This window comes from Phalacrocorax aristotelis, chromosome 10, assembly GCF_949628215.1.
Source record: "Phalacrocorax aristotelis chromosome 10, bGulAri2.1, whole genome shotgun sequence".
In the NCBI taxonomy this organism is placed as follows: Eukaryota; Metazoa; Chordata; class Aves; order Suliformes; family Phalacrocoracidae; genus Phalacrocorax; species Phalacrocorax aristotelis.
The window spans coordinates 8,770,446-8,788,482 of NC_134285.1; the positions used below are offsets into that span (position 1 = coordinate 8,770,446).

At 43.2% G+C, this 18,037-nt stretch overlaps 1 protein-coding gene across 2 annotated transcripts; it reads left to right on the forward strand.

Annotated features, from left to right (window-relative positions):
• The first annotated feature begins 2,303 nt into the window (after window positions 1-2,303).
• On the forward strand, window positions 2,304-17,723 carry RAC1 (Rac family small GTPase 1). Of its 2 annotated transcripts, XM_075105057.1 has the most exons (7): window positions 2,316-2,556; window positions 9,407-9,478; window positions 10,835-10,952; window positions 13,249-13,305; window positions 14,998-15,060; window positions 15,802-15,961; window positions 16,115-17,723. In XM_075105057.1, the coding sequence occupies exons 1-7, from the start codon at window positions 2,522-2,524 to the stop codon at window positions 16,243-16,245; spliced, it is 636 nt and encodes a 211-aa protein (XP_074961158.1). In that variant the 5' UTR covers window positions 2,316-2,521; the 3' UTR covers window positions 16,246-17,723. The 2 variants fall into 2 exon arrangements, with proteins under 2 accessions (XP_074961159.1, XP_074961158.1); XM_075105058.1 differs by lacking the exon at window positions 13,249-13,305 and having other exon boundaries at window positions 2,304-2,556.
• Window positions 17,724-18,037: the final 314 nt, after the last annotated feature.

Below are 18,037 nucleotides of genomic sequence, written 5' to 3' on the forward strand. Positions count from 1 at the left end.
CTGGGTCTCCCCAGGACCATGACATAAATTAGACAGTCTCCATGTCTGCTCTGTTTCTGTGCAGTATCTCGAAGGCCCCAAAAGCTCTTGTAGCAGCCAAGAACAGCAGGAGCACTGTAATACTGCCCATACCTCTCTTCCACAGCTCCTGGCTGCTGGGTAGGGAACGGTTGCCAGCAGAGCCTTGGCTTTAAGGATACTTAGCTTAAATGACAAGTCATTTCAGCTTCCATCTGTATGAGGGAACATGGACATACAAGTGCTGCAAAAATAGCCTTTCAGTTCACACTGGTAGTGATGGTGTTTTCTTTACTTATGTGAAATATCTGAGAAGTATCTTTGCTCAGCGAAAGAAAAATGGAACAGAGTAAATATCACAGAATGCTCTGTCCACAGATGAGGTTGTGTTGTGTAGTATCAAAATAATTTAGAAATGTTCCAAAATTAATCAGAGATCCAATTACGGGCAAACCCACATGTTGTGGTTTAGGTCCAGTCAGCAATCAAGCCCCACCCAGCTGCTGGCTCACCCTCCCACCGGTGGCATGGGGGAGAGAATTGGGAGGGCAAAAGTAAGAAAACTCGTGGGTTGAGATAATAACAGTTTAATAATTGAAGAAATAAAATATAATCATAATGAAAAGAAAAACAACAAGAGAGAGAGAAAAACAAAACCCAGGAAAAACAAGTGATGCAACCTCTCACCACCCACTGACTGACGCCCAGCCTGTTCCAGAGCAGCAATCACTGCCCCCCGGCCAACTCCCCCCAGCTTATATGCTGAGCATGATGTCAAATGGTATGGAATATCCCTTTGGCCAGTTGGGGTCAGCTGTCCCGGCTGTGTCCCCTCCCAGCTTCTTGTGCACCCGGCAGAGCACGGGAAGCTGGAAAAGTCCTTGGCTTCAGTATAAACACTACTTAGCAACAACTAAAACATCATCATGTTATCACATTATTCTTGTGCTAAATCCAAAACACAGCACTGTACCAGCTACTAGGTGGAAAGTTAGCTCTGTCCCAGCCGAACCCAGGACACCATGGTGGTACGCTATATCGATTCCAGTGAATTCATCATCACTTTGCAGAAGCAGTGTGTGTGTCCTTTACCATACCTTCTTTGAGGAGTGGATGGGAATGCAAACAAAGGTTGTGTGTCCAACCAGAAGCTTCTCTGCCAAGTAGAACTATGGCAAGGACTAACTGTGGAAATTAAAAGACTCCTAGGATCATTGGACTTGCTCTGCTTGACTTTTACTTCAATATTTCCTGAAAGTAATTAGTTTGCTTGGCGAAAAAAAGCAACCCAAGGCTCTGTGTAGCTTGACAGTCCCTGGGCTGTCCCATCTTGTGAAGACTGACAGTACACTCCTCTGGTCTAAAACTTGCCAGCAGTTAATTACCATCATAGCCCATCAGGAGGAGGGAGGGTGGTGCGAGGATCCATTGGCAAGGAGAAAACTTCTGGCTCTGCACGGCGCGGGCACGCTGAGCGAGAGGGACTGTCCCACGGCGGGTGGCTGTCTGGGGGGAGCCGGCACCTACCCACAGCAGCACATCGGGTTGTCTCTGTTGACCTGAGTTACACCCACTCACTCCATCTCTAGGGCAAACAGAATTTCACACTCACGTATGTCATGAGATGCAAAGAATTAGATGGGTGCATGATGAGCTGACGGAGGGTGGGTGCTAGGATTGCGCTAGACAGCGTCAGGACTGGAAGACATGACCCAAAGCGGTGTCACAAGACAGCTTTTTGAGAGGGGTTTGTCGCGGCATGACAGCGTGGCTGCCACCGGCAAGGCGGCGGGCAGGGCCGGTGTGGGACGCTGCCGTGACTCGTGCCCACGGCCGGGCGCTGGCTGGAGGCGACCGGACGAGCCGCTCTCCCGCGGCCTGTGCACCGCCGCCAGCCCGGCGCAGCACGAGGCTCCCGGCCTGTCTCAGCGGTGCCCGCGCATGACATCACACTTCAGTAAGGATCTGACCGCCTAAAGAAAAAAAAAAATCGAAGTGATGGCCCTGGGGGCCCCCGGGGTCCTGAGGCGAGGGGAGGAGGGGGGAGCCGGGGGAAGGGCTGCCGCCCCCCGGCTGGGTGAGCAGCACAGGCATGGCGGCCGCTCCCGCTCGGCGGTGGGCGCTGCCGAACGCGCCCGACGCTCTCCCGGCGCGACGGAGACACCCGAGCGGAGCCGAAGCGGCCCGAAGCAGTGCCGAAGCGGCGGGGCTAAGCGGCTCCCCGTGAGGGCGGGGTGTCGCCCCGCGGGCCCGGAGGCGGGGCCCCCCGCGGGGGCCGAGCGCCGCCCGGCCGGATGTGAGTGGAGCGGCCGCTTCCTGTTTCCCCGCAGTCCTCCCTCTCCCCGCCTTGGGTGGTGGCCGCTGCCTCGTCCCCGCTCCCAGGCGCAGGGCGGAGGCGGCCGCGACCCGGTGCCGAGACCGCCGGCGGCTCCTTCTCGCGCGGCCCTCCGCTTCGCTCCGCTCCCCGCTCAGCACCAGGACCCGCCGCCGCGGCGTAGCCCCGATGCAGGCCATCAAGTGTGTGGTGGTGGGCGACGGGTAAGTCTGAGGGATCCCCTCGGTCGGGCCCTCGCCGTGAGGAGAGACTCGGCCCCGGGGTGGGGGGGGCGGCGGGAGGGGTGTCCGCCCACGGGGCGGGTTGCGGCGCGGGCCGCCCGGGCCTCGCTGCAAGTCGTGGGTGCCCCTGCCGCGGGGCGCGGGCGCGGCCCGGCCGCCCCTGAGGGGTGCGAGGGTCGCCGGGGCCGGGGGTGTCCGCGCCGAGGCGAGGGGGGCGGGCGGGTGGCGGCCGCGGCTTCCTGCTGGCGGCGGGGGAGGGGAGGGGCGCGTGGGGCAGGCGGCGGCTGCTGCTGCGAGCAAATGGTGGCTGCCCGGGGGAGCAGGAGAGCCGGCGTTCTGCAGGGTGCTGGTGGGTGGCGGGTGCCTCGGGCTGCCTTCCTCCCCCAGCCACGGGTTGCTGTTGGGGAAGGCGCTCCGGGGGCGGGGGCTGTGGCGGCGGAATAATCTGTGTCGGTGCTGACAGGAGTGGCGTTCGCCCGCCGCGGGCGGGAGGGTGTGCGCCTCTGGTCGCTTCTGGCGGGGGTGGGCCGCCTCCCCGGCTCACCCTGCAGCTGCCTTGTTCGTGGTGCTCCTTGTATCACTAGGCACACCGAAGTAATCAAAGTGTGTTAAAAAAAATTGTCGTGCTTTTAATACTATAAGAAATATAATATTGATTTGAAATGTATTTTCTGAAAGTAAGAAACTTATTTCTTATTACTGTTCATACCTTTACTGCAAGAATCAGATGTCAAAAATGAAGCTAAGTGAAATGTGCTGAGCCCTGAGCAGATCATAAGTGCTTGTGAGCAGAGACTGTTTTTCTGCATGCATACATCTAGCCTTGTAAGGTTCCTGTCTAAAGGAGACTGGTAAAGCACTTGAAATACAAATAAGTAACGCTATGACTTGTCTGTAAAGAACTGCAGAACTGTTACACCTACAGCATTCTAATATGGTGTTACTTATAACTGAAACAACTGAGGTTGCCTTTAGGAATCGAGTTAACTCCTAAGTTTAGCTGTTGGATTTCAGTGTGAGGAATTGTGGTGGGGAGAGAGGTTGTGTCTTTGGAACTTCTGAATATTATCTGTGATGCCGTTCCCAGCAACTCGGAGATGTTCTTTCTCTTACTGGATGTCAGCTTAGGGGAACATCAGAGGCCAGCTGGAAAACAAGACTTGTCTTATGCAGTTTGAGATTTTTTTTCCCTTAGGAGACACAAAAATCCCAGTGTAGCCTGAGCATAATTGGTATTACAGCAAACTTCTGTAAATGACAGAGGAGTTAAGCGTAGCTAAATGGTCTTGCCACTATCTGTATTTTCACTTGGTGGCTTAATCTTCAAGTTATGTGTGGGGTTTTTCTGTTGTTCTGTTTTTTAAGATGTAGAATCCCTAAAAAGACAGCTAAGTATGGTTGAGAGAGAAACTTACTCTGTATAACAGATTTGTGTTGACTTGCTGTGTAAGATTTTGAGAAATGTGAACATGAAAGTGGTATCTTGACAAATGAAGCCTTTTCATAGCAGTGTAATTGTTTGATGCTAGATAGGATAACTATGGACTGTTCTTTTGGTTATATTGATTTTAAACTCAATAAATTTGCTTTTCTGTTATATCAGGTTTTTCAGTTCAACTGAACTGTGTTGTCTGTGACAATGCTGTAAACAAATGTGATGGATCATGTTTGGGTGGGGAAGAAAGCTCGTTCCCCTGCCACCACTGGACTTGAGAATTCAGCCCAGATGAACTGTGTAGTGTTCAGTAATTCATTCAACAAAACAGTTCTTTTCGTCATTTGCTTTGTAAACCATCCCACTTCTGAACATATTTATTGCTCTTGGGAATGAAAGTGGTGTAATGGTACCTGAGTTTCATACATATGTGTGAACAAAATACAGTAGTTTAATTTCTTTTCCTTCCTCCTTAGTTAGAAACAAATATCTCTGAAGGTTCCGTTCAGGTACTGTTGCTCATTTTTAGTAGCTTCGTATTATTCTCCATTCAGTGTTTTTAAAAAATAATTAAATATTTGTGTTTCACTGTGCTGTTGCTGCTTCAAAAATCCAAGCATCACAGGTATTCTAGGAAATGTGTAATGTTTGGCTTAGATAAGGCTAAAGCTTTATTGCTTCTGTAAAACAATGGAAGCTAAAGATTTGCTTACATAATATAAAACCTAGGTATTGTGTTATGTACCCTCTGCAAAGATCTACTAGGAATAACATAAAGCTGTAGAAGTACCTCTGTGATAATTTTTTTTTTTTAATTTGTAAATGAGCAGGCTGTTCTCGTGGGTAACTCATGTTAGAGCTTTGACTAGTATCTCTTTAGACAACTGACTAGAAGAACACGATTTTGCTCTTGTGTTTTTTTTTTTTTCTTCACTCTGAGGATTGGGGAAAAATAAATGGCAACTGTTGCTTTGACTTCTTGATGATAGAGAGCAGTAGGAATGTGCAGGACAGATGAAGAGCACTCTGCTTGAGTAACATTGAGAATTGCTGTTGATTGTCACTTGAGAAAACGCATTGGTGTAAGTTATTTTTAGCAGCTTTTGTTTCCACTTTAAAAAGGCAGCTGTTAAGTGGTATGAAATCTCCAGTGATGCCCTGTAGTGTTAGGGGGACTTCTGCATTTTGAAGAAATCATTACTCAATGCCATAGAAATGATCAAACTTTGTGCTCTTTTGTAGGTGTGTTTTTTTAATTGTAGAAATACTGTAAGAACAAGAGCAGTGAATTAAGAGTCCCTGCTTGGAATTCTGCTTAATTTGACACCTTGTCTGCTATATTTGATTCGATAGCTTGCGGGGGCCAAGGTGGGTAGGGTAATTGGCTTCTTATTGAGTGTAGTGCAGTGTTTGTGTAAGGTGCTGAAGACCTCGGGTCTCCCCAATGCAATCTGTAGGGAGTGCAGTGAATTGAAATTTAGTAACTTGTGTTACCAAACTTCTAAAGTTTAAAAATATAGCAGTATTGTAGGTACTGAACAGTGGGTAGAGTTGGTATAGTTGGTAGTTGGTAGAGGGAGTGTCATAGTGAGTAAAACAGCTTATCTGGCAGAGCTGTGTGCAACTAAACCTACTATATAAAAAATACTGAACTTTTGGTCTGAGGATGGTACTAGAGGAATCTCAGCTACTGTTTAATGTTTGAGTGAAGACCTGGGCTGTTGTGCGTTGTGTCTGCTAGGGAGGTGATTCATATGGATCAGAGAAAGAAATGACATAATCAAAGCTTCCATGAAGGCTGCCACCTGTTTGTAGATATCAGCATTTCTGGAATTAAACCAGCAAGTACTTCAGCTGGTCTCCATTACCATGGCTACAAATGGGAACAAAATTCTCAAAATTAGTTTTTAGTTGTGGGAGAGCAGGAGACTCTCAACCATCTGTGTGGCTCTGGTGCCTTTAGAGTGGAAGAAATGCTGGTGCAGGTCCTCTAATGGCATTTTCAGTGTGTGTCACAGAACATGGCTCCAAGCAGCTCTAATGCAGTGGGGAAGCTTCATAAAACTTGTTAGTGTAAATAAGGCCAGGAAAGAGGTGTCCTGTTTTGTTTTCAGAAATTAATATATATGTGGTTATATAAATACATTGATTCCTGGATGGTACCTGGAAGCGATAAGGGACTCAGTGCTGTCTTCTGTAAGTCTTTCACTTACTGTTAAGTGGTTAAAAGGCTGGATTTCTGTAGGCCATATTTTTAATTACAGTCAAATGTTACTAGTTTCATTTATGTAATAGTGGGTGGACAAAGCTATGATTAAGTAGTTGCTAGAAATCTTGTTATGACTAATCTTGGGTTGGTGTTATTTTAGTTTCTTAGTCTCAGTCTATGTACAAGGATTTATATTTTGCCAAACAGTTGGAATTCTCTTCAAGGGAGTTGCTTTAATACAGAAGTTAGAAATCTAAAAAAGTTGGTAAAGTCCTTAGAGAATGTACTTCAGTTGTAAAGGTAGGCATTAGTGTTTATTCAAGTCTAGTGACCATAATGATCTGATTTGTAGGGCAGTGAGCCAAAAGGCAAGGAAAGCAGGAAACCTAGATGGAGCAAGTCTGAAACAGGGTTGTTGAACATGTTTTTTCTTGTTTAAATGACTCTGGCTGATTGGCGCTGCAGAAACACACTACAGGCACTTCTAGGCTTGGAATGAAATCTCTCACCACCTCCTTCCTGCACTGTTTTGATTAGCCAGAGCAGACTCACTAGTTTCAGTGCAAAGTGAGGAAAGGAGCCTGGGTGCAGAGAAAGGTTCTTGAGCCACTGCTGAAAATGTTGAAGTTCAACATTAATTTTTCAGAAGCTTAAATTACCTGTAGTGAACTTACTGGAAAATGAAGCGTCAGACCAAACAGGTTCTAGAAGCATGAGAACAGGTAGCCTCTGCGCCTCAAGAGGTTTCCCAAAGAAGCTGGCTTTGGCTTCTCTCAGTATGTTGAAGGTTTCCACGTTTGTCCTTTCTAAGCTGGACCAGCGTTGCCTGCTTTATAGTGTTGTGAGTGCAATTCAGCAGTGTATTCAAATTGATCTAACTGATAGCTCAGGAAGCTAAAATAGCAATTGGCCCTTATGGGGGAGGTGGAGTGACTAGCTTTCCTTAACATCTTGTTCTGGCTTGTTATGGAGTCAGTGAGTGCTAGTGCAAGAGGTATGATGGGATCTCCTCTTCTGACAACTGTTAAATTAGCTTAGCTGTGTTGTCATACTGCTCCCCAATTCTTTCCCACAGTTTTTGAATGGTAAATCCCTCTCCTACTTTTGAGCACAAATGTCTCAAACCTGTTACTACAGGAAAATGGTCAGAGATTGTACTTATCAAGAACAGAATTAAATGTCCCCTTTTCTGTTGTTGTTATAGCTTGGTAAAAGCGAGTGCATGCTGGAGAGGGGGGTGGGAAACCTCAAACTGTGCAAGGAGCTGGCATCTTGTGTCCTTAGATGCAGGTGTTAAAAGTAGCGTGGAAAACAGCATGGTGTGATCAGAGAGAGTTGTAGCAGATGGGATGTTATGCTAGGTGTCATCTCAGAAACAAAATTACAATTAAAAAATGGGCATGCAGGATATAATCCTAGATAATTTTGCACACTGAAGCAACTCTTTCATAGCTCAGACATTTGAGGTAATGTTGTCAGGTGCTGCCATCAAACAACTTCTTGAGCTAATACAGTATAGAACTGCATAAAGTTTAATGGGGAGACTTGCTACAGATTGAGCTACATATACGGTAACTTATGGTTGTGAAAAAGCTCAGATTTACTTAACCTGCTGTAAATTGTGAGTCACTAGGTAAGGCTGTCGGTTAATGTTGAGTGTTAAATCATTTAAAGTAACGTTTTCAAACAGTCTTTGGTAAGTGAAGGTGCAGTCTGCATCCTTCCAAACTGAGAGAAGAAATGCAATGATTTAAGTGGAAGATACGTAGTAAAATTCAGATATGAATGCCTCAGAATATTTGCAGCTGGAGAGCTAGTAAGCCCCTGACTAAAGCCTGTTTCTGTAAGTTACTTTTTTTCTTCTGGAGAAACTAAAGATTAATGGGATATTTTTGAGCAATAGCATTTGTTTCTTAGGTTGTTTTTTTTGTTTGTTTTGTTTTTTTAATATTAACTGTAGTACTAGAATAAAACTTTAATGAGTTCATTCAGCTGGTGAAATATTTAGTTCAGAAGGGTCATGAGTCAAACCTAATATTAATGGCAAGATCACACGTGCAAGTACAGTAAGGTTTTGAAGTTACTGCTGACCTGTTTTGAGCAAATCATTGTAGTGGTAAAAGATCTGCAAGACAACACAGTTTTCCTTGCATGGGAGTTTGTCTGTTTGAGAAGAGTGATCGGGAAGACTGTAAGGCTGTCTGGGCATTATCACTTTTGAGGAACTATTTGCACACTTGCCACTGGAATCTTTCACACTGTTAAAGGACTGTGCTCTTCAAATGAGAAGCCAGCATGGGAACCAGTCTGCAGTGTCAGAAACACTCTTTGCAGAGTCTATTTTAAAAAAGAAATATGGTCCAATCTAAAGTTTTCCAACCATTTAATTGAAACTGTAACAAAAATTCAGCAGTGTTGTTAATCTAATGTTTGACTCTAGTTAAGGTGTGGGGAGGAGGGTGGAGGGGGAAGGAACTGTCTGCCAGGGTTCTGAAGGAAACCTGGAATAGAATTGCATCCTGCTCCCAGTTGAGGCTGTTCAGAATAAGATCTGTGGGGGAAGGTTCGGTGATCCAAGTTCTCCAATATTGGAGTGTAACTTATCTGTAAATAAGCTTATGAAACATTTGAATAGTTGATGAACGCAGGCGGGGAGCAATTTTGTAATAGCAATAATTGTGAGGATTATAATTTGTATTTTTTCCTCAAATACTCAAAAGGAATGATGTGTTGAGAAATTATACTTTCAAGCTTTTTCAAACCTGACTTATGAGAAAGTATACCATTTTCTGGAAAGGATAACAGTTCTGGAATTGCGTAAAAGGTATTTGGAAATACTTTTCCTTTTTTTTTTATTTCAGGGAGTTGGGAGTAAGGCAGTCTTGATGAGTAGTCAGTCAGGTGACTAGCAGATGTCTTACTAATCCTTGTGGGTGTTTTTTTGTCTAAAGATTAACAAAATTTGATAATTTACCACTTCACAAACTGTATGTTTATATTAGGTGTGTTTTCATTGCCAGTAATCTTAAGGCTATAGCCTGTTAGCTGTTTTCCTGCACAGTAGTGACTACTGACACTCAATTGTTCCTTAGATGACGGGATGTAATCAGCCTTCTTCCCTAAAAGGACTATTATTTCTCATTATTCAAGGTAAATGTGTTTTACATGTGAACTTTCTCTTTTTACAGTGCTGTAGGTAAAACATGCCTACTCATCAGTTACACAACCAATGCATTTCCTGGAGAATACATACCCACTGTGTAAGTACTTATAAAATCTGAAGAACTCATTTATGTCAACTTCTCTATGCTTGCTGCCATTCCAGATTCCTTATATGAATTGCTCAAAATGGCTTCAAGCACCCCTTAGTTTAATCTCAAATGTTTACCTGGGTATCTGGGGGTGTGCAAGGAGAAGCACTTTGGGTTTTTACTGCTTAGCGCGGTCATACCAGTGGTTGGTCACGGTCCATCGGTTTTGTGCCTCTCTGCCCTCTAGGCCTAGCATATTAGGGACAGACACTAACATTTTATTAGATGCTGTTCTCTTTTAAAATAATATGCTATTTCTATCTTTAATATAATGCATAATAAGCAGTCCAAAGGCTGAACAGCTTGTAAAACACCCTATCGTAGCCAGAAATAGTTGGTTTGTGACTAGAGTGTTTTTTCATCTGTTCGTTCCACTTCTTGTGCTACTGCCAATCCTGTGCTAAGCTGGCCACAGCTCTATAGCCCCTCAGGCGAGATTGTGGGGACTCATTTATTTTGGTGCTTCCCATTTTCTTGCATGTAAGGATTTCTCAGTATCAGCATTAGTGTAGTTCTGTTTTTGAGGGCCTGTTGGGGGAAGCATTTTATACATGAGCAGCTGCTTTGCACTTTTTGGATATCTCTTTATCTGTCTGTCTTGCTCTCTGTAAGTGTTGATGAGTTTTTTTCAGATAACAGAATAGATTCTAATGAGATTTACAGATTACTTCAGTCCAAGGTCTTGTTGTCTTAATTGCTCCTGTTTCCTTTTTTTGGTCTTAAATTCAGATGTTTGCATTACAGTATGCTTGTGTTCCCAGTGAACTTAACTTAGCTGTAACAAGTAATTAAAACCTTTGTGCCTACTGTAGTGATGAGATTAAAATTATGTCTTTACTGGCCCCTGGTTATTAACTTTGATATTTCATTGGAGGGGTTTTTGATTAGCAGGATTAGTAAGGTCTCTTTTTTTCTTACCGACTGTTGTCATAGATTCCTTGGTTGTCGCTCATGTATATTCTATTCTAAATCTTTCAAAATGAGACACATTAACTTGCTGAATGTCCCAGTAAGGCTGGAAATTGCTTGCTAAGTGCATCACCCCTACTTACTGAGATTAACACTTCCTTTGGAAGAGCAGTGGAAAAGATGACCTCTGTTCAGACCGGACCAAGTCCGTTTGTGCATTTCTTTCCTTCCATTACCCAACACCAGGCTCTGTATTTAAAGAACAACTTTACTCTTTCTGGGATACAGAAGGATGCAATAAAATCTTACCGTTGTAGTTAGGACTCTAGGGAAAAAGTCCTTGGGTGCCCTATTTTACTGCAAGCTAATGTAGCTAATTCTTCCCTTATTTTTTAGTTTTGACAACTACTCTGCTAATGTAATGGTTGATGGAAAACCAGTCAATCTGGGTTTGTGGGATACAGCTGGTCAAGAGGACTATGACAGACTACGTCCACTCTCCTATCCACAAACAGTAAGAACTACAGTGTGAAACTGAAAAGAATCTGTACAGCTTTGTATAACGTTGACGTGTTTTCTTTTTGAACGTAAGGCTGAGGTTGTCACATCTGAAGTTGTATTTCTTGGTAACAGTGACTTGTTGCAAGCTACCTTCCTTCATCCTGTGTGCTGTAGCTGTAATATTACAAACTTCAATGTGTGTGCAAACATTAAAATTTGCATGCTAGTGTATTTGTGTGCACTGATGCTTGGTGGCCTTTTGTGTAGTTGCAGCCTCAGAATTGGCTAGAATGCTCTATTTAAAACAAGAAAAAACGAAATTAAAAACCCGAAAAAACCTTTGGTGAATAGTCCTATCAGCTAGCCCATTGATTTTAAGGATAGTGAGCCTGCCAAAAGCAGGGTTTGTTTTTGTTTTCAGGCATGATGGTTGGCTGCACCCTGACACTGTCACTGCTAAGCACTTGATATTGTTTAGTCTCGCTGAAGATGTTCTAAATGTGAAAGAGGCAGTACTGTATGGAGATATTACTGGTATTGACAGAGGGTGGGTCAGAGCTTTCAAGTATACTTAAGTCCGTGGCTATTGTATTACTGTAGTTTGTGCTGTAACATCAATACAAATGTGCTTCTGTCTTCCATGCTTGCAACTGGTGAAGTCCTGTCTGCATGCTGCCTCTTTCCTCATACAAGGAAAATGCTGAAGGAATCTGCTCTCTTCTTTCCAGTGTGACTTCAGCTACGGTTAATCTTTGCAGAGACTGGTTTTCTAGCCTCTTTAGAGCAGTCATGTTTATCTGCTGGAGCTGTGCTATAAGTAAAGAAAGGTGGTAATTTCCAGGTGTTTTGGCGTTGATCACTGCTGTTAACTGTCAAATATATATGTTCAGTGCTAATAATGTAAAATGCAAAATTGTTCCAGTTATTCTACAGCATAACTGCTCTATTGAATAATGTGAATCTTACTTAATGATGGTGCTTTTTTTAAAGTACACTGCCTTAATTCACAATTTTCCTTAACTCACTGCTTACTAACCCTTAAAATAAGGCTCTCCCATCAGTTACAATTCCCAAGATGGATGTGAACTTGCCAGTTGATGACAACTCTAGTAGAAATGCTAGAAATATCTGCCTTTTCTAGGAAGAGAAACAATGGGAAGCTGTTTTTCAGTAATACTTAGATATTTATAGGATACTTAGGACACCTTAAGCTTTGATTAACGGTAGAAAAAGGTATGTTGAAAGATCACTCGATAGTGTGACAAAACAGAGTTGTAAGGGAGAATATTGTTCCTCCCCTGTGACAAAGGGACAACGTGTGTGTGTGTCTTCGGCCTGCTAAAATAACTGGCTTTCTGATAGACTGCAGAGAATTCCATGTCAGTCTAAGCATGCTTCTGGTAAAAAAAAAAAACAACTCATCTGTACAAGCATGCGTAACTGTTAAAGGAAAGTACTTAAACCCTTTTCTTATTTGGATTGTTTTTTACAGCAGAAAGTGACAGGGTGGTAAGACTTGAACTTCTTATGAAGCAATTTTCAGACTTTAGACTTGTGCAATATGTAAGATTCATCATCCCTTAAGGGACAAAACCCCCACAAAACTAACTAAAAGCACAGAGGAGGAGAACAGTGAGGCTGAGGAAGCCTGACTCCTTGTAGGATCTGCATTCAGCCCCTCCCCTCCTTTACTGTGCTCTTTAACATGCCCCCTCACATGTTCTTGTGGCTGCTCTGTTTCCCTGTAAGTGCGCCTGAACTGTGTCCTGGGCAAGGTGAGAGCAGGTCTTGCTGATTACATGGCCACTACATATGTCAGTTCAACAGCTGTTAACTTCACTGTAAGGCCTTTGCTGTAGTGGAGGCATTAATTTGTATCTTTTTCCCTTATTCATATTTTTATTTTTTCCCTTAAAATATATAGGAATTTAATACCTTCCTCTGATTGTATTTGAAATCTACCGGTATTTCAAAATGTTTGGAGAAGGAAGAAGTTGGGACAAGAAAAGGTAGTTAACTTTGTTTCCTCAGGAGACCAAAGCAAAAAGAAAATTAAGTTAGGAGGATGCTTTTCATCAGAGGTTTGCTCTTGCAAGTCTCCTCTGACAGTGCAGGCAGATGTTTTCAGGTTTGTGGGGAAGTCTGGAGGTCTGTTCTGGATGAAGGTAGTTGGTTGTGCTGAATTACAGGGCAGCATCTCTCTTCAGAAGAAAAGCCTTGTTGTGGATATTTGTGGACACAAATCGCTGACTGAGAACGTTTTCCCTTAAATCCATTTTAGGAGTAACTTTATCTCCTACTGTTACTAGGTTGGAGGAACCAATGGTAAGAATATATCTTCCAGTCTGACAGATCAACATATTGCCGTATGTAAAACTTTAAATCAACTTCAGTTCCAAGTTCTGTCATCTTGTCTTGCTTACGATAGTGATAAATTGGCCCCTATTTTTTAAACAACTACTTGTCTTGGAACTATGGAATTGCTAGATCTGAGAACTTGTTACCACATCTCTATATGAGTTGCGAGACTAAACCTTTTCTTGCAAATAAATAGCTTTTCCTCGTACTTACTAAGGTTGGTAGTGTGCAAGACACTGAAAACCTTTAAATAATTCTTTGTGGATACACTGAGTTTTTTGATCTCTGGAAGTAGTAAAGGAGAGAGTCTGCGTAACGTGCAGAACTTCAGTCACCACAAACCTGCAGAATTGGAAAACAAGTAGTGGCCATAGTATCACATTATTTGATGTTGTTTCTTTCTTCTTCTGGGACGCTGCTACGGAAACTTGTTGGGGTGATGCATGAACAACTGGGTTGCAAGTGCTTAGCAGTGCAGATGTCAGATGCTGACCTAACCAAATGCCTTGAAATGCAGCACAATCAACTAACATACTGAAATGCCTGATTCTTTAACACATTTGATACCGGAATAACTATGGATGCAGAGGTAGGTTGGGGAAAGTTGGGCTTGTTTGAGAGCTGGTTATTGAGGCTTGGGCCAAACAGCAAGATTATAGCTTTCATCCAGTTAGACAGTGAAAATTGATTTTGTGGTTATTCTGAATGCTTTAGACACGACGTTTGTGTTGACGTCAGACATGTCTGTAGCGTGTCATGTATGAAGCTCACTGGTTTTTTGAAGTGTACGCTGTACGGCAGTTAGTGTAAGCATTTCCTCTAAAATATTTTCAGCTCCTCTTACTTACAGTCTTTCTTTTGCCTTCTAATGGAAAGCAAGATGTGTAAGATCCCTGAAAAAACCCACTTCTCTCTGCTTTCTCATAATTTAGAAAGGGAAGGAAGGAGCTTCAAGGTTTTTAATACCCTTCTTAATCCTGATTTGGTTGTAGAGAAATTCAGAAATCTTTTTTTATACTGACATTCAGTAGAATTGACTTCTAATCGTCTACAAGATTCCTCGGACTTGGGCATAGAAGTAATAATTGTAGAATGATTTTTTTTTTAAATTATTCTATCCCCTATACTTTGCCTTTGCAATTTAAGACTAGAGTAGTATATTGATAGCATATGCATATTGAAAGAAATCCGTGCCATGTTAACGCTTTGCAACATCTTATGCTGGTGAGTTACGCGTCTTTCAAGGCTTAAATCACTTAGAGGTCTGCCAAGAACATCCCACCCTAGCTCAGAAGCCAGTCTGACAACTCTTCATTGCTTCCATGGTTGTCAAGCGTCTGAAGCTTGGGGGGTTTTGGTTTTTTTTTTCTCTCCTGAATGTCAGTGAGGGAGAAGAAAGGATATTTAGGGAAAAGCAGCTTGCAGTGCAATGGTATTAGCGTTTTAGTTGCCGGCTGCTGCAACAGCTGATGATAAACTTGATTACAGTGTATTTGTTGTTGGTTCCCCCCTTTGTGTCTGCTTGTAGCTGCCTGGGAATGGATTTCCCCCTGGGAAAGCTGCCTCCGACTGTCACGTGCAGCTGTGTTGTCAGCCTTGCCTTTTGCAAGTGTGAGATAGATGCTGGAGATACTGCCCTTCTCACGGTGATGGGATTCTGTAATGGTTGGTGTGCTAACTTCTTTCAAATTGTTTTGTAGGATGTCTTCTTAATCTGCTTTTCCCTTGTGAGTCCTGCTTCCTTTGAAAATGTCCGTGCTAAGGTAAGTAAAAGCTGGTATCATTTTATTTCTAAGGTTTCAACATAGTGTTCACTTCACAGCAGTGTCTGGAAAATATTAAGTGAAATTTTTTTTTTTTGGCAGGCAATGCAAAATGTAGTTTGAAAAGGCAGGAATCCATTCGCCTAACTTCTAAGTCATGGAAGTTCAGGGCATGTGAAACATTCCAAGCACAAATTGTTCCTCAGTGCACTGATAGAAGGACAGTAGTTTAAGAGTTTTTAGCCAACAAGGTGCTAAGATCATGAACAGGAACTTCCCTGTTAATGCAATGTAAATAAGAACATTAAAAAACAAATGCAAGTAAAATTTAGGCCAATACCACTTGTTTCTTGAATCAGCTGGCGTTCTAGCACATGCTCTGCTACTGTTGCTGTTTTTGGCATCCTTGGGCAACTCAGCTGTAGGGCCTGGTGGAGACTGCACAAATGAGAGGCGGTCTTCACAGGTGGGGGAAGTGCAGATCAGGGATTTTCTAGCGTGGGGAGAAAATAGAGCCTTAGTAGGTTAAATTTTTGAAGTATATGGAAATAACTGTAGGCTTCATTAAAATGTTTTGCAAGTGTATGCTCTCTTTTCCTACTGCCTCAGTGGGGTTCTACCTTCTCCCCTTTACTCTTTGGCTCTTGAAAGTGTGACAAAGGACACTGAGCCTTTTGGTCGTGATGTTCAAGAGCCTTCATGGAGATCTGCCCACACACAACCTACACTGTTTTCTTGCAGTGGTATCCTGAGGTGCGGCACCATTGCCCCAACACCCCCATCATTTTAGTGGGTACCAAACTTGATCTCCGGGATGATAAGGACACTATTGAAAAACTGAAGGAGAAGAAGCTGACTCCTATCACCTACCCACAGGGCCTTGCCATGGCGAAAGAGATTGGTATGATGGCAATGGGGCTGTTGTTGACTTGATCTAAACTTTGTCTGTGGAAGATGTTGTACCTTAGTTAAAATAAATGCCTGGCTTTTGTTGTGCTTAGCTGGAAGCAGCACTGCTGTAACTGCTTTCCAATTGCCTTTCTGCTTTCCACAGGTGCAGTGAAATACCTAGAATGCTCAGCACTTACACAGCGAGGTCTCAAGACAGTGTTTGATGAAGCTATTCGAGCAGTTCTGTGCCCCCCTCCTGTAAAGAAGAGGAAGAGAAAATGTCTGCTGCTGTAAACGTTGCCCTTCCCCACCCCCCTCCAAACCCTGTGCTTTGCTCAGAACAATGGAGCATTCACACTTGATGCCAAGTTCTGTTATACATTAGTTTCTCTCCCATAAATTCTTGAACCAATCAACAATTTTATGGTTTCGTTTGTTTAAAGTATGAAAGTTACCTTGCATTCTTCTAAAAACAAGCTCCTGAAAAGTCGAACCTATGTAAAGCCTTATTTTTAAAATCCTATTCTTGCTCAATTAAGTGTTGCCAAACTATCTGCTGAACTAAGTTGCGTTGTTGTGCTACAAACACTAAGCACTAAACTGTTTTTTAAAGATTCTTTCTGAAGATGACTCTAGTTTCTGTTAGGAAATGCAAAAACACTTTCTAGTTTTTCACAGTAACAGTACCATGTGACTAGCAAAACACTGCACTCTAATGTGTTTTATTATTAAATGTTCTCTTGACCCACAGTCATTGCACAGCGTTGTATCTGGAACCTAAATCTTTGACAATGACTGACACCCTCGAGTCACAGTGTAAAATGCTTTATCATTGGTAAGGGCTTGGTTGCAATCTAGTTCTTGCTGCTGTGATTTTAAAAAAATAACTAACTAACCCTTCTTACTGAAGCGTATCTAGGCCTTCTGACAGCGTATTGTGGTGGGTAAATGAACACCCGGGCCGGCTCACCCGCTAGTGCCAGGCAGGACTGTGCTGCTGTCCTGTGGGCGTATGCTGCGCTGCCCAGGCAGCTGCCAGGGGGTTGCCCTTCAGTGCAGGTCGAAAGCAGTGGCCGCTTCCCCAGAGGTGTAGTAGTGGAAGAGAGGTTGGTGTTCATGGGTGAATTCCTTTGAATTTCATGTAGGGCATTTGTTTAGGTACAATTCTGAACCAGTCATTCCCACAACTCTTGTGTAGTAAATGCTTTTCTTGTAGAATCTCTTCTTTACTGAGCAATGTAACTTGTATTTTAAACCCTTGCTGATAGAAATTTGCTCCCTTTCTGTTTTTGTAGAGTAGAATGTTCAAGGATATCTGCATTTTTCTGTTATTTCTGACCCTGTAAGTTATACACTTTCTGAAGAGCTTTTAGTCTGTTAACTAGGTGTAAAAATCATGTGAAGCAGCTTTACACAGTTTAGTAATTTTTATATTTTAAACCTCTATGAACCTTCTCAAGTGTCCCTCTTTGCCAGGTATCCTCACCACTGTAACGTGACTAATGCAGACGAGTGTTCTTTTTGTCACTACATGTACGTGTGCAGCATAGATTGAGTAACGGTAACTTGGGTCTGTGAGGTTCTGTAAATTAGTGCTAATGTTCTGTACATCCTAAGCTGCCAGGAATACAATGTTGAACTACACCCTTTCAACCACTAAAGCAAAATTTAAAAATAAAAGTTGCAAAATTGTGAAGTTTTTACATTGATCTTTTGCTAATGCAATTAGCAGTATGTTTTGCATGTATGACTTAATAAATCCTTGAATCACATGTGTGGTAATGTTTGCATTTCTGAGCAGGTGTTCTCATTCTTGCACCACTATGAGTAAGGGTGGTTCTGTGCTGTGAGCTCGCTGGGCTCCTCGGGGGCGTCCGTGCTGACCACAGGCTCTTTCAGTGGTGCCCTGAGGGTGAGAACCAGGATGCAATATGGTACTTGGCAACACGTCTTCAGAGGCCTTGCGCTATCATTGGAGTTGTTCCTACCTCCTGCTGCTACTTACGTAGTGCATCAAATCTGCTGACAAATGGGGGGGGGGAAATCCCATTTTGCACTCTATTGCATGCAAGCAGAAGCGCTTTTC

What these genes read in the sequence shown, in the direction of transcription:
- RAC1 (XM_075105057.1), top strand. Translation starts at nt 2,522, where the DNA reads ATGCAGGCCATCAAGTGTGTGGTGGTGGGCGACGG. An exon ending in CACTCTCCTATCCACAAACA is followed by an intron (nt 10,953 to 13,248) that starts GTAAGAACTACA and finishes TACTGTTACTAG; the next exon opens with GTTGGAGGAACCAATGGTAA. An exon ending in TGCCATGGCGAAAGAGATTG is followed by an intron (nt 15,962 to 16,114) that starts GTATGATGGCAA and finishes TGCTTTCCACAG; the next exon opens with GTGCAGTGAAATACCTAGAA.